Source organism: Tiliqua scincoides, chromosome 1, assembly GCF_035046505.1.
Source record: "Tiliqua scincoides isolate rTilSci1 chromosome 1, rTilSci1.hap2, whole genome shotgun sequence".
Classification (NCBI taxonomy): Eukaryota; Metazoa; Chordata; class Lepidosauria; order Squamata; family Scincidae; genus Tiliqua; species Tiliqua scincoides.
This window is the reverse complement of record NC_089821.1, coordinates 64058639-64074107: the sequence shown is the minus strand read 5'-3', so window position 1 is coordinate 64074107 and position 15469 is coordinate 64058639. Positions and strand designations below refer to the sequence as shown.

The window sequence follows — 15469 nt, the reverse complement described above, 5'->3', positions numbered from 1 at the left end:
TGGACACCCCTGACCTAGAATAAAGGTGCCTGAGGGGCGCATGTAGGCTTATACCATGTTCTTTTGAGACTGAAGGTTGCCAACCACCCAACCAGTTAGTCTGTGGAACTCCTTGCCACATAATGTGGTGATGGCATCTGGTGATGGCATCAGGCTTAGATGCCTTTAAAAGGGAATAGGACAAATTTCTGGGGGGAAAAGTGCATCACGGGTTACAAGCCATGATGTGTACGTTGCAACCTCCTAATTTTAGAAATGGGCTACGTCAGAATGCGAGATGCAAGGGAGGGCACCAGGATGCAGGTCTCTTTGTTCTCTTGTGTGCTCCCTGGGACATATGGTGGCCCACGGTGAGATACAGGAAGCTGGACTAGATGGACCTATGGCCTAATCCAGCAGGGCTTTTCTTATGTTCACAGAGCTGAGCAATCCATCAAGAATTAGGGTTACTGGTTTGAAAGTAGGATGCTTAAATAGTTAATGTAAATCCTGGCTGGATGTACTTTTAAGAAAACTGTATTGAGGTCTGAAAGGATTGAATAAAGTGGGACAGGTTGCTGGGTTTTGCAAGTCTTGATCACCAGTGTCCTAACTTAATTTATTGGTGATATTCTTAAGGGACAATCCTAAGCGTCCTCCTCACTGCCAGAACTAATGTTCTGATGCTGGGAGCTCTTTACAGCCATTGTAAACAGTCTGCTGGCAGTGCACAGAGCCATGCACTGCATGCCCACCAGTGGCAAGGCCAGAGCAGCCCTGCACATGGCAATGGACCAGTAGAGGACTACAGATGATGGTAAGTTGGTGGTGAAGGGCTGAATTAGGAAGTAGTAAGGGTGGAGGAGCATGAATCAGGTCCAGGAAATCCATAAGTGGGAACTATTATAGGACCTCTGGACGTGACCTGTCACATCTGGGAGGTGTTTGGAGGCGTGGGCCTCAGAGGGCCTCCTTTTTATGAAAACAGGAAGGCCTTCAAGAGGACTTCTGAGGTGCAGGGAGACAGCTTGCTACGTCCTAGTGTCCTGCTGCAGTTTTGTTCCAGATTGCTGTCACCCCCCTCCCCACAGTTTGCTATTTTTTATGACAATGAAACTCTTGAAGGGCCAGTTCACACATTGATTGTAAAGTGGAACTTGATCCTTATTCGTCTTGCACCTTGCAAGAGGAGAAAGCACCTGGAGAGGGACTGGAAATTTTAAGCTAAAGCACTTCTGAAGGAGAAAATGGTTAAGTACCCCCTCTTGCCCCATTGCTCCTCTGCTCAATATTCCATTTGCACTTGCATTTCCATTTGCTTCTCATTATCTTCTCCAGAAACTATGTTAGTCTGGGCTGTATCTAATTTTAACTGACCACAATGAGGCCTGTATTGGCAAAATGATATACAACCTTTATAGTAGGGTCTAGATCAGTGGTTTCCAAACTGCTGCCTTCATTCTCCCTGCCCCTTAAAGGGGTGTTGGATAGTGCTTCTCAGGCTGGTGGGTCACAACATCTAGTTAGTGTTAGGACATCTAGTCCAGCTTCCTGTATCTCACAGCGGCCCACCAAATGCCCCAGGGAGCACACCAGATAACAAGAGACCTGCACCCTGGTGCCCTCCTTTACATCTGACATAGCCCATTTCTAAAATCAGGAGGTTGCACATACACTTCATGGCTTGTAACCCTGTGATGTTCATGGCAGGCGGAGACCCCGCCCCCTTGGGGGTGCCCGAGCACGGGGGGCTTACCCGGACAATGCGCGCAGGTCGTTGGCGGAAAGAAGGACAGGAGGCAGATACAGCCGATTTGTATAGACGATCTACTCTGGTTAAACTCTTGACATTCATGGGGCCTGTTACGTCACAGGCCCCTTTGATTTACAGAGACAAGCGGCATCGGCGACCTACATGCGTGTTCCCCACTCCTTCCCGACCCCTTGCGGGTTCCGGCAGGGTTCCCCGGCCGGTGCCAGTCGGAAAGGAATAGGGGTTCCCGATGGCTGTCACAGCGTTGTCGGGGGTTAGCTTATCTGTCCTTTTACCTCCAGTCTTTGTACCTCCTTTGTACCCCCTTTGTACCTCCAGTCTTGCCCCGTGATAAGCTGGCCTCCAATGTGGGTAATAGATACGGGGTCCTTGCAGCAGCGGCCTCGCCTCTCCGGTTTTCACCCCCGGACCCCAGGTGGGTCTAGCATTGGGTGGTTCCCAGCCTCTGGCCCTTTCCTCCAGGGCTGAGGCTAGCAAAGTTCCCCTTGAAGCCTCTGTTGGCTGAATAAGGCCGGGGTGGCTACCCCCTCGGGCCTCCTCTGCAATCCCTCTCCCAACTGGAGAGGAGCGACCTCTCCCTAGGCTCTCCAGCCTCCTTATGAGGCTAGCATTGTTCGGGTCCAGCCCCACCACTTCTGCCCACGTGGCTGCTGACTGCTCCCAGGAGGCACTAGGGCCTACTCCCAGGCAAGTGACTTGCCTGGGATCCCAGTCCTGATAGTGCCCAGGTTCTACTCCTGAGGAGGCCCTTACCCCTGAGGAGACCCCTGCTCCAGGGTGATTCCTGGCCTCCTGGGCTGGGCCTAGGTGACAAACCCATAATGGATTTTTCCTCCAGAAACTTGTCCAATCCCCTTTTAAAGGCATCTAGGCCAGATGCCGTCACCACATCCTGTGGCAAGGTGTTCCACAGACCAACCACACGCTGAGTAAAGAAATATTTTCTTTTGTCTGTCCTAACTCTCCCAACACTCAATTTTAGTGGATATCCCCTGGTTCTGGTGTTATGTCAGAGTGTAAAGAGCATCTCTCTATCCACTTTATTCTTCCCATGCATAATTTTGTATGTCTCAATCATGTCACTTTGCCCCACAATATTGTTTCTTCAAATATCCATCCAGAATCTGGATTGCAAAGGGGAATGAACTAGCAGGCTTATTTAAGGCCCTTTGTTTGGGCTGTGTGCTGAGTTTTGTGAAGTAGAATTTTGAAGTCTTTGGGGAGCAGACTCCTAGGAAGTAGGTGGGCATTGCAAACAATCAAAAAGGTCTGTGTAGAATTATGATTAATTGGGTAATCATGGTTTGTATTCCTCTGGGCTGAAGCACTCTCATCTCTCCTAAGAGATAGAAAGGAGGGGAATTTTTTTCCTGTGTTTATAGATGTGTGTTTGGCAGCTATCAGCCTGAACAGACATTGACCAGATCATATTTGAGGGGCTCCTGGTTGCTATGACTCACTCTTACTTCTGCATTTTAATTTCCCCTCTTTAAGTTATTAACAGACAAGTGGCTAGTCTGATATAATCCCCAGTGGCACACAGAAGCTACAGCCCCTTTAGCTGGGTCTAAGGAGAAAAGATGGTAAAGTGACTTAAGACTGAGAAAGAAATGCCTAGGTCTGCCCTTTGGGTGGTGGAGGAAAGAGTTTGGCATTTGGGCAACGTAGAGGGGAAAGCTACATAGGAAAAAATGAATGGCAAAATAATGCACCAAAAATGTGAAAAAGGGGGTGAGAGGGGGAGAAAAATTCCTATCATACTTTCTGGCTAAGGTAGCTTGCTCTGTGACCACCATCTGGTTTTTGTTCAGGGCACATCTCTGGCAGTTCAGGGTCCCCCTGTTTCTATGAGGAAGAACGAAGTGGCTCTTTACAAAGCCTGCCAGGTTCACTCAGCCAATGTTGCTGACAGCTCACAGAGCTAATCCAGTTGCTTCTGGCATGTTTAAGGTGGATTGTCAATGTGTACAGGGCCAGCCTTTGGACTTTTGGAGCCCAAGGGAAAATACCAAAATCCTATTCTTGTCACGTCTATGCACATAATACTGCACTGGATCTTGAAACTTATGGCCCTGGTACTCTTCTCATGGACCTCGCTTGTACTTCATTGAACTTTGATTTGTCATCATCCATCGGCCAACCTGTTGGTCCTTGGTGCAATTCTTCTCCTTGACACTTTCCCCAGGCCTGTGGGGTGAAAAGATACCACCATACGGAATGCCTCTGTTAAATCCTGGTTTTGGGGTGAAAATAGAACTGTTCCAAATGATTAAAAAAAACTCATTACAAATGAAGCTGGTTAAGCTGGAAAACTTTACTAAGTAAATGGGCATTTCTGCATGAATTTATAGTAGGAAATGAAGACCTTCAAGAGCCTCCTTGATCATCATAACTCTTTCAGACAGAGGGCATCTTCTTTCACTTGGGTCAGTGAAGGAGTGACCCAAGTAATGGGTTTCTTTTTTTTTCTTTTTTAAGTTTTAAGTACTTGTAAGAGAATAAGAATATCATTGGACCATGCAAGATATGGAACTTATCAAAATCTAACTTTGCTTTCCATACTTCCCTTTACTTCAGCTGAGCTCATCAGGTTGCTGTATATATGTGTGTCAGTCAATGAGGCAGCATCCCTTAGGAAGACCCTTCTCACACAGCAGGCAAGGCCCCTCAGGAGGTGGGAGAAGGGGGGACTTTTGGGGAAGGCCACATAGTTTCACTGTTTCCATGACAACTAGTCCATTAAGGAGACATAGATTAAACCACCCCAGCTGCTACATATGTTGCTTTCCAAAAGCAAAATCCTGAGCAGCTTTGTATCCTGTGAACTTGCATTTTTGATCACTAGTATTGGGGAGGGGGGGGGAAGGGATGGAATTTGTAAGAAGCAACTCTGACTTAAAATCAGGGTTGTGGTGCTCTGAGTCCAGCCTGGTGCTGAAGCTGGGATGTCTTCCTGGAAGAGCTGAATGTCAGCACAGGAATGGCTTTAGTGACACATTTTAAAAAATCCTGTTAAGTTGAGAAATTTCAACTTATAGTCTCACAACTGATCTGTAGCTAATGGTAACTGACCCACAGCCCAATCCTATCCACACTTTCCTGGGAGTAAGCTCCATTGACACTAATGGGACTTACTTCTGAGTAGACATGCATAGGATTTGGCTGCCATTTGGCCAAGCAGTGTCAAGCTAATTGGTAGTTAGGTGCCAAATTTTTAGGAAAAAATGTGCAAGCAACTTCATATGGCGTCCTCTTTCTTCTGTGACTAGCATTGTAGTTTGTCACAGGAGAATCAAGTTCAGATGTTGAAGGCTTTCAGAAAGGAGATTGATGGCCGCATTTGTAGTAGTTAAATATTCTTCATTGTTTCCTATAAACCAGTGGTATTCAGACTGGCATGTTTAAGGTAGATTGTCAGTGTGTGCAGGGACAGCTTTTGGACTTTTGGAGCCCAAGGCAGTGCCTCACCAGCCCCTGCAGCAGCCTTCTTGGGGTACAGGGAGCCCTGTGCGAGTGCCTGCAGGGTTCCCCAGCTGTTCTGAAGTGAAAGTAGAGCAGTCGTGCTCCACTTCTGGTTTTGTGGAAGTGGAGCGCAATCACTCTACTTTCACTTCAAACCAGCTGGGGAGCCCTGCAGGTGCTCACGCAGGGCTCCCCGCTCCCCCAGGACGATGCTGCAGGGACTGGTGAGTGCATCCCAGTCCCTGCAGCCCCCCAAGTGGCGCGATCCTGGGGATTGTGTCGCTGCCTTCCTCCCACCCCCACTACCTCCCTTGCAAGAACTTACTGTGCTTTTCAAACTCCCAGAGAGTTTGAAAAATGCAGCTATAAACCAAGGGCAAATGTCAAAATCTGGGTCTAGATCAATTCTTAGTTTATGTTGTCACATTTTCACTTCAACTCAGGCACACTGTAGCACCTGAAATTTCTCCACCCTCCATCCCAAATCCATTGAGGTATAGCGGATAGAGTATTGGATGGACCAGGATGCAGATCTCCATTCAGCCATATAGCCCCCTGGTCAATGTTGGATCAGTCACTTAATCCAGCCTTATGGGAAAGCCCATTTGGAAGAAAAAAAGGGGGGGAAACCCCAAAAAACCTTTACCTTCAGTTCTTCCACTCTTTCTGCCTGAACATCACCTTTACTTACTGTATACAAATTGGGCCCTGAACAAGGTATGTCAGCAAGAATCAGAAATTTCTTTTCAGAATTGCATAGTTAACTAAGCATTTTAGAGTGCTTGAATCAACTACACTGCAACATGAATTATTCCATAATAGAAAGGGGAGGGAAAGAATGGTCCGTCACAGTACGCTTGCTGGTGTTTTCAGAATACTGGTGATGACTGTTAGTTTTCTTGTGTCCAGCTATCAAATTGTGTTAGAACAGTAGTTCTCAAACTTTTTAGCATCTGAACCTACTTTTTTAGAATGACAATCTATTGGGACTCACTGGAAGGAATATCATTAATCTGGGGGATGTCATGGCCAGAAGTGACATTATCAGGCAGGAGAATTTTAACACTCCCCCATACATGACAAAATCAAATCAATTAAGTAAATCAGAAGTTTACGATAAGTTTAAAAATTTATTTAAAAGAAAGAAGAACCCTCCTAACCTTCCCAAGCAGTTATTGATCTGTTTCCAAAAAATTTCCCAAACATCCTGCAATGCTATCCACACTTAGCTGGGAGTAAACCCCAATTGACTATCATTGTTGAAAAGCATATACATAGTAGCCTGTTAAAATTACAGATCTGTAACATTTCCCCAAATGCAGCCGCATACCATGATAGCATCAAGTCTAATATATTAAAAATAAAATACACATTGAAATGAATGGGGACCCACCTGAAATTGGTTCACGACCCACCTAGTGGGTCCTGACCCACAGTGAGAAACACTGTGTTCGAAGAACAGAAAATGCGCTGCTAACAGTTTTTTTTAACATTTGTATTTTCTAGATAGTGGTACTGTATTCTTTAATGTCAGTAGAAATAACCTGAGCAACTTCTGAGTATGGGAGGGTGTGAACTTAAAATAACTCTACTGACCCCATGTCTATTGTGGATGTATTCGTAGCCTATCATTTCTTCATGTATTCCTTTACCCAATATATGCTTTTTTGTCTTATTCTCTCTTGGTGACAGACCTATGCCCACATACCGGGTTGATGCAGACAAAGGCTTCAATTTCTCTGTGGGTGATGATGCTTTTGTGTGTCAGAAGAAGAATCACTTCCAGGTCACCGTCTACATTGGTATGATTGGAGACCCCAAGTATGTCAAGACCTCTGAGGGCTTGAAGCCACTCGAGTGCTTCTACCTGAAACTACATGGTGTAAAGGCAAGTTTGAATAAGGACACTGCAGTAGTTGAAGACAGAGAACAGTCTGGTGAAAGGCTATGTGGATGTCGGTGATTGTGCCTGCCAGGCTGAACCTGCTGGGGAGCACATGCAGCTGTGTTAGCATGGAATCTTGTCATTGTGAACCAGGATAAATAGAATGATGCTAGATACAGGTGGCTGTATATATAGGCCTGTACTTCTATCTGTGTGATCTTATGAGTGTGTTGGTATATATCATATGTTTTATTAGATTAGCTGTAGAACTGAGCCTATAGTCTGAATGGTTGTAGCAGCAGCTGGTACTCCCAAAAGTGAAGATCTGGTGAAATTCACCTTCTGAAATCTTTTAGTGTCTCCCCTCTCCCTGTTTTGAGAGTACCAGATGCCACTAGAACAGATTTAAGCAAAGGAATTGTCCTTATCTTGCCAGTACAATGTAGTCATAGTGAATCCGTTGTATTAAATTGGTGTGGATATTTACAGAGCTGTGTATTTATTCATGATTGTGTTTCTAAGTGAACTAATATCAGACGATGTATACCTGCAATACAAGTAAGCATGCTTCTTTTTGGAAGCAGAAAAGACCCTGGGTGACTCAGGCTGTGTACAGTATACAACTCCGCCTTCCTGAACTCATACCCTTTCTCTTAGAGACTGACACTTGGAGAAGAAGGATGGAAGTAGAGTGTGCATAGTGAGTGCCAGACACCAGGATATCTAATCATCTAGCTGAAGTGTTTCAAGATGGAGATATGAATACTTTGGGAATACATGCACTTAGGAATAGGGCATGAGCAATGATAAAATTCTGAGCATGCTCCTTACATTGATTCTGGATTTTTCTTTCCAGTTGGAGGCCTTGAATCAGTCAATCAACATAGAACAGTCACAGTCTGACCGCAGCAAACGGCCCTTTAACCCTGTCATGTGAGTATTGCCCAGGCTTCAGTGTGAAAGAGAATGAGGCACTGGAGTTGGAGAACAAGACACACTATTTGTAATACTGCTTTTCTGTATGCCGCCTTTTCACATACACATTTGTGTGCAATCCAGAGAAGGTTAAGCGACAAGTAAAAGAAGCATCGAAGGGGCTGTTGTGCATACAACATGCACAACTTCCTTGTATAAACTCTTCCTTTGTGTATGAGACAACCCTGAACAACCAGTTGAATGCAAAAGTGGTTGCGCATGAAGCTGAATGCATGGAACATTGCAGTGATGTCTCATTAAAGTTGGTGAGATTTAAGTGGTCAGCTGTGTTTTTAAAGTCCAGGGAAACCATGAGACTTGGTGCCCCCTGCATTAGATTTCTGTGCTTGAATGCTGTTTCCTTCTCCACCATGAAGCACTTGGGTCCCTGATTTTTATGGGCTTTGGTTGCCCCATTTGAATGACAGAGTTTCTCCTGTGCTGATACCTTTTCTCCTCTTCAGGGTCAATTTGCCTTCAGAGCAGGTTACAAAGGTCACGGTGGGCCGGTTGCACTTCAGTGAGACCACAGCTAATAACATGAGGAAGAAGGGGAAGCCCAATCCTGACCAGAGGTAAGGAATGGTATACAGTCCTCACTCTGAGAAGGAAGGCCATGTATATCTGCATGTTGCTGTTACTCAGAGCCAAACAGCATGTTATGATTAGCATGTAACATGGCTCTCTCTTTTTGCTTTGTTTTTATAAATCATGCACTATGGGGAGAGATGTGAAATAGGTCAAGAACATGGTAGAGGTGGTGGGGTGTAGTGCTTTTTCCCCGCCATCGTTGTGACCCTGAACTCACAGGTTGTTGTTGTTTTTAATTGGGGGGGGGGGGGAACCTTCAGCTGAAAGTTTGTTTCCAGTAAAAATGGGAGGCCTGTGATTGGGATCAGAATTGTAGTGGAGGGAGGAATTGGAATTTTGTCTCAGTTAATCTTCCCCCTTCACCCCCACACACTGTTTACAGAAACAAAAACAACCGTATTACATCGTAACAAGTTGTTTGACCCTTAGAGTGCATAATGTTTCATTGAAAAAGAAATCTGCATGTTGTATGGTTACACTATTGCTAAATGAAGTTCCTCTTTGTCTTCTTGACTCTTAAATAACTCTTTGCATCTCACACTACCTAAAATATACATTTGATTTAAAATAAGTTCTCTTACACTTCATGTCCTACTATAATGCTTTCTGATCTAGGGTCTTGGAAGAGAAAAGGGAGAGGGACTTGAGGAGTAGGCTTAGAATAATGTGAGCTGCCTCTGCTGTTGGCACAGCTCATGTCTGTCTGAACATCATTCATCTTCTAGAGCAGAAGTGGACATTTATGATAAATAACCAGCACGAGATTTAACTTGCCAGACAGATTATGAACAGAGGCTATGTGCACTCTGACTGCTTGTCTTAGATGTTGCTTATAAAGAACAATATGGAAAAGGCCACTGTTTCTCAGGGCCCAATCCTATCCAATTTTCCAGTGGTGGTGCAGCTCTGCCAATGGGACGTGCACTGCATCTTGTAGTGGGGAGGCAGTCTTGGAAGCCTCCTCAAGGTATGGGAACGTTTGTTCCCTTACCTCAGGGCTGCATTACGGTTGCACCGGTGCTGGAAATTTGGATAGGACTGGCCCTCAATCGCCCATCCTCACTGTTTCAGCTTCAAGACAAAGGAACGAGAATGACTGTAAAATACACTGTTTAATACTTAAGATGTGATCTTGTAATAGAGACTGGATATTAAAAAGTAGATTTTAAAGTTTTTGCTTTGAGTCCTTCCATATTTTACATGTTTTAGAAAAATAACATTATTGCCATAGATATGTACTGCTTTCAGGGTGTCAGTCCCAGGACTCAACCAGTTTCAGAAGCTGGAGAGCAGAAGGCAGTGGTTAAAGCTGCTGCTTGGTCTGCTTTCGAAGAGATTCTCGCTGGTGCTTCTGCTGTAAGATGGGGTGTGCCAGGCCTCCTGCTGCAGAAGGCCCTGGCCCTGTATGCCAAGGGCTCCAAGGGCTATCTCAGAGAGGGGCTTACTCTTCAAATAACTTCAATTAAATCAATTTTTCCCAGATATTGGAAAGTTTTGCCATTCTGCTGTTTGGTCTGCCTTTCCCCTTCTCCCAGTTGATTTTCAAATCAAATGATGTTCAGAACTGTTAATATATTTTGGGATTGCAACTTTCCACTCAATAACATCTCTCTTTGTGGGGGAAGGGGACACAATTTGAATCTGAGCAGGGTTGCCTAAGTGATTGAGACTTTTTTTCCCCTGAGCTGTTTACTGTATGTCATTTTGAAAAGTGTACATTATTTTCTTACTAGGAAATGTAAACCATTTTTAAAAGTGATGTTCTGTGTATCGGGGTTCCCAGTGGAACTCTGCCTTCCCCTGGTCCTCAGCATACTTTGTTTTGTTTTCAGGTACTTCATGTTGGTGGTGGCCTTGCAGGCGCATGCCCAGAGCCAGAACTACACCCTGGCTGCCCACATCTCTGAGCGCATCATTGTTCGAGTAAGTCCCTCTCACTTTCCTTTCACTCACAGGACATCTTCCTATTCTAAGCACCTATAGCTCTGTGCTTGATTTTGCTGGGGTTCTTTGATACCCTAAAACTAGCACCAACTGCTCTGATTGTACAGCACTCCCTGCAGTCCTTTTTTCCTGTCCACATCACATACCCCCTACCCAAGTCTCAGACTCAATTTTCCAGCTTGGCTTTCTGTGCTCTCCCTTCTTTTTCCCCCTGCACAAAAAAGAGTTTTGCCAGTAAGCAACCAGCAAGAAAGTCCACATGCTTCAGAGCTTAGAGATTTCCAGCAAAGAGACATGGGCAGGGGTAAGAGCTTATTTTTGGAGAAAGGTGCTGAAGGCTGTTGAATGTAAGGCAGCTCCTGAACCTTCTGCTGCAATACAGGAAGGCAGTGTTGCAAGTAGGGGTGTGTGGCATGGTGGCAACCTTGTGCAGATGTCAGCCCTGCTACCTCCTAAATGATAACACTCTTCTGCTGCCTGGATGCCATCATTTCAGTGCAAATCAGCATGTAACCGTGTGCCACTGTCTTAAGTCGCATAGATCAGATGCTCATCAGCACACTGCTGATGTTAAACCAACCCACAGGATTGCACTTGTGCAGACACACCTTATGACTCTTGGGAAGGGAATGTTGGGAGCCACTGAATGAGGGGGATTTCTAAGAACATTATGATCAGGCATAAACTTAATAGAGAGTGAGATCATTCCTCCCCCATCTGCTTTCTAAGTTATTGTTCAGGTCCTGACATATCAGTTCTGAAACTAATACCCGAAATGGGTGGACTTTTCAGCAAACATATCTATGGATTTGTTTCTTGGGCTTTACAAAGTTTATCCTTTGGGGAAGGGCATGTGACAAGGCCATTTATGGCTCTTGTACTGCCAGTTGTTCTTAGCAAATAAGGATGACAGTAGGCTGTGACTTTGTGGTTGGCTGTCTCCGCCCTGCTGCCTTTTTTAAGTGCTGTGTCCATTTCCTCTAGCAAAGGGCCGGTTCGGGGTTAAAACACAAACAGAGGGCAGACGGGGACCCCGGAGTCTGCAGACAAGTAAGTAGCACGCTGAACTATGCAGTCTCCGGGGTGGAGGTGGGGGGCTCTGTTGCAGAGCCATTGGGAATGGTGGGCAGGGTAGATGAGAGATGCTTCTACCCTGAAAAAGGCTTAGGTGCAGCCACAATCTTATCAGCAAGGTTAAGGATATGTCTGCACTAGCACAAATATGTGGTTTGGTTGCACATCAGATGCACAGCTGACGTGTATCTTCAGTGCAAATAGTGTGAGCACCATAGTGATTGTGGGATGTGTTGAGAAGCAATGCTATGCCATGTTCTTTTTTGGCAAATGGATGCTTTTTTGATGCATGATGCCTTGCGATTATTTATAGTAGTGGTAGTGTGCAGCACCATCAATGTACAGAGTCTTATAAGCAAGACAGCATAATCCTGCCCTGAGGAACTTACAGTCTAAAGTTTATACAGGAGAAGGCAACATAGAAAAAGGAGGAAAAGAATTTAGGGGGATGGGCATGAATGTGAGGAAGCAAATGCAGTTACATAGACTTTATTTCAATTGGGGATTTACGTATATGTGTCCCACCTTTCCCCACCTGATAGGGAGGTGCCAAAAGCAACTAATGATTCTCTTAAGAAAAAAATAACTATAAATGAATAAAAACAATAGGACAAATTAATTAAAGCTGCAAAACCCACATACAACAGAAACAAAACAAATCCCAAAGACTAATCAAATAAATTTTCAGGTCCTGTTGGAATACTGGTACTGGGGAAGGGGACCTGATCACTATTGGCAGGAAGTTTCATGTACAGAGTGTCCCACAGAAAAGGCCCTGATACATGTCACTACCCACTAAGCTTCCATTGTCAAGAGGAGCAGTGCCTGGGCATGCTCCTCCATCATCATACATACATCATACATGACTCTCCATCAGCTGCTAAGGTTCTGGGTGGAAAGATGACTGATGAACAGATGTGCATGTAAAGATGGGGACCACAGAGCATATGCCTGAGGGTGCCACATACCTGGCTCAGAGGCTGGATGCAGTGCAACAGATCCCTGAAACTAGGGCCATCAGGATATGCCCTGTGGATTATGCAGTGAGTTTTCTGCGTGATGATGGTGGAAGCAGTTCTGAGGACAGTTGGCACTCAGGGTACTTTTAAAGGGGGAGTGACAGAATATAGCTTCTGTTAATAATCTAATTCAGTGATTCTCGAACTTTTAGCATTGGGACCCACTTTTTAGATTGAGAATCTGTCAGGACCCACTGGCAGTGATGTCATGACCGGAAGTGACATCATCAAGTAGGAAAATTTTAACAATCCTAGGCTGCAGTCTTACCCGCACTTACCCAGGAGTAAGTCCCATTTACTATCATTGTTGAAAGCATGTACATGGTAGCCTGTTAAAAGTAGCCTGACCGGAGCAGGTCAGATCTGTAATATTCCCCAAATGCAGTTGTAGACCATGGTAACATCAAGTCTAATATATTAAAAATAAAATATTGAAACGAATGGGAACCCACCTGAAATTGGCTCGCAACCCACCTAGTGAGTCCTGACTCACAGTTTAAGAAACACTGGTCTAATTCATTAGACTTAGGATAAATTACTATTTACTAAGAAAAAGAAATCTGAAACCCTTGCATAGAATTGTCAGTTTTGTCCAGTATTGATTCTTCTAGTCTGGAGAGAAACCCAGAGTTTTGCAAGACTTCAAAGTTCCCTGGAAATATTACTGAGCCCCTTTGTAACTTTGGACATTTAACTAGACCAGGGGTCTCCAAACTTTTTGGCCAGATATCTGCATCAAATATCTGCATCAAATATCTGGCACGGTGTTGGGGGCCGGAAAAAAAACTTAAATATAAAATTTATATAAATAAGAGATGGAACTTAGATGAGTGAATAAATGAATGAATGGGTTCATTCAGTCAACCTCTCTGGCCTTTAGAACACCCTCCAGATGCAACCAGAGCACAGTTCCAGTCATGTTTGACCAAGTGGGCCAGAGGCTCTCAGGGGACAAGAGGCTGGCCGCGGGCCAGATAGAAGCTCGCCGTGGGCCGCATCTGGCCCCTGGGCCGGGGTTTGGAGACCCCTGAACTAGACGTTGCCCATATACTGTCAATTCATAAAGACTAGAAACATTTTTGTTTAAAAAAAAAAAAGTTTTGATTCCCAGGACCCTGATTTTTGCTTTCATTGTAAATTTTGTGCGCATGCATAGAATCCCAGAATACATGCAGCCCTGTTTATAACTGGCCTTCCCACAAAGTCTTAACCTTAATGAACACCAAATGACAGCATGATTTTCTATATAACTTCATGCAGAGTTGAGCATTAAATAGAAAAATGTTCTATAAGCCATGTACAGGGTCACATACCCACGGGTACAGGGAACAAAATTATTCTCTCTCTTTCCTGTTGCTCTGCTTGGCCTAACTGTATGACTTCCACTTTCTAAAGTCTGTGTGGCATCTCAGTGGCTGTCTCCCTCAGTTCAGCTGGCCACAATGCCATGACTTCTGAGGGGACAATGTGTGGACAGAAGGTGAATTTAACTCTGGGCCCAGCCTTGGCGGGAGAGGTCAGCTTGAAAGAGTGATTTTAAAAAATCCTGCTCTTCCTCCAAGAGGCTCAGGATGGCATGCATAATCCCACTCTCTATCTTCCCACCAGTCCTGTGAGGTAAGTTAGGCTGTTGCAGGCTAAGATAGTGACTTAGCCCATGATAATTCACAGAACAGGAAACTGAAACAACATTTTCTGATCAGAAGCTAACACTTTATTCTCTACACCAGTGTCTCTAAGAAACCTAGAAAAGGGACAACCTCAGCAGATGCTAAGAAAGAATTTGTTGCAATAAACTGATAAAGCACAGTGTATTGGGTGTAAAACCTTTCTTCAGGGCAATTCTTCTTACTGATTACTTTCATAAAGTGGTGCTTTTCGTACAGACTTCTGGAGTGAGCCCATATGCAATAATACCTTTTCTCACCACTGGGAGTCAGAACACATCTGGGATCAGCAGCCAGGAGATTCTAGGTCAGCAATAGTGAACCCACAAACATTTTTTAGAGATTGACCACTTTCCTTTGCCTTGGTTAGATCATTGGATGTTTACCTCACCCTCCTGAAGGTTACATGTGTCAGTTTCTGAACTATCTCTTGGGACAATTACCTCTCTTGAGAGAGAAAAAGTTTGCTTGCAACATAACCTGTCTGTTATGGGCTGGTAAAAGACGCTTATCTCAGTGAGTCTATAAACATGGACTGACACAAAACCAAGACTCCTTGTGCTTCATTGGCAAACTGGATCAGACAGCCTTCCCATGTCATAAACAAAATACTTTTAGACTAAAGATACAGCTACGCTGCAATATGCGTTTTGATGGAGTTGTATCACTGCCTCCTAACATGGACAAAGAACAGTATGTTCTTATCCATGCTGATAATCATAAGCATTGCACAAAGTGGGATTCCCATTATAAGGCATCCGTATAATTTACATCTCTACATAAAGGCAGGCTGAGTGTCGCTGCATCTGGCCACAATTGCCTGAACGGTATAGTATAATTTACCTGAAGAGGTGTGGGACTCATAAGCATACTATGGAGGCCCCTTGTAATAGGATTGCCACTTAATAAGTTTATTACTGCCTTGATAGTTTGGGTACTTTTATTTCATGTGTTTGTATTTGTGTTCAATTATTCACTGACCGTAGGTTTGTTTTTGTGTTCTTGCTCAGCATCATTGTCAGTTAGTGGAAAACCTTTTTTTCTAGTTTAAATTAGCATGTAAATGAACAGTTGTTTCCTGTCTTCTTTAAGAGGAGCT

The 15469-nt window shown here is 44.4% G+C and overlaps 1 protein-coding gene across 1 annotated transcript in view; it reads left to right on the top strand.

Annotated features, from left to right (window-relative positions):
* MYRF (myelin regulatory factor) overlaps positions 1-15469 on the top strand; it is a 64373-nt gene that overhangs the window by 18474 nt on the left and 30430 nt on the right. Inside the window, exons 6-10 of the mRNA XM_066619786.1 lie at positions 6908-7103; positions 7957-8033; positions 8540-8650; positions 10499-10589; positions 11595-11660. Coding sequence (XP_066475883.1) covers positions 6908-7103; positions 7957-8033; positions 8540-8650; positions 10499-10589; positions 11595-11660 — 541 coding nt within the window. The remainder of the gene's footprint in view (positions 1-6907; positions 7104-7956; positions 8034-8539; positions 8651-10498; positions 10590-11594; positions 11661-15469) is intronic.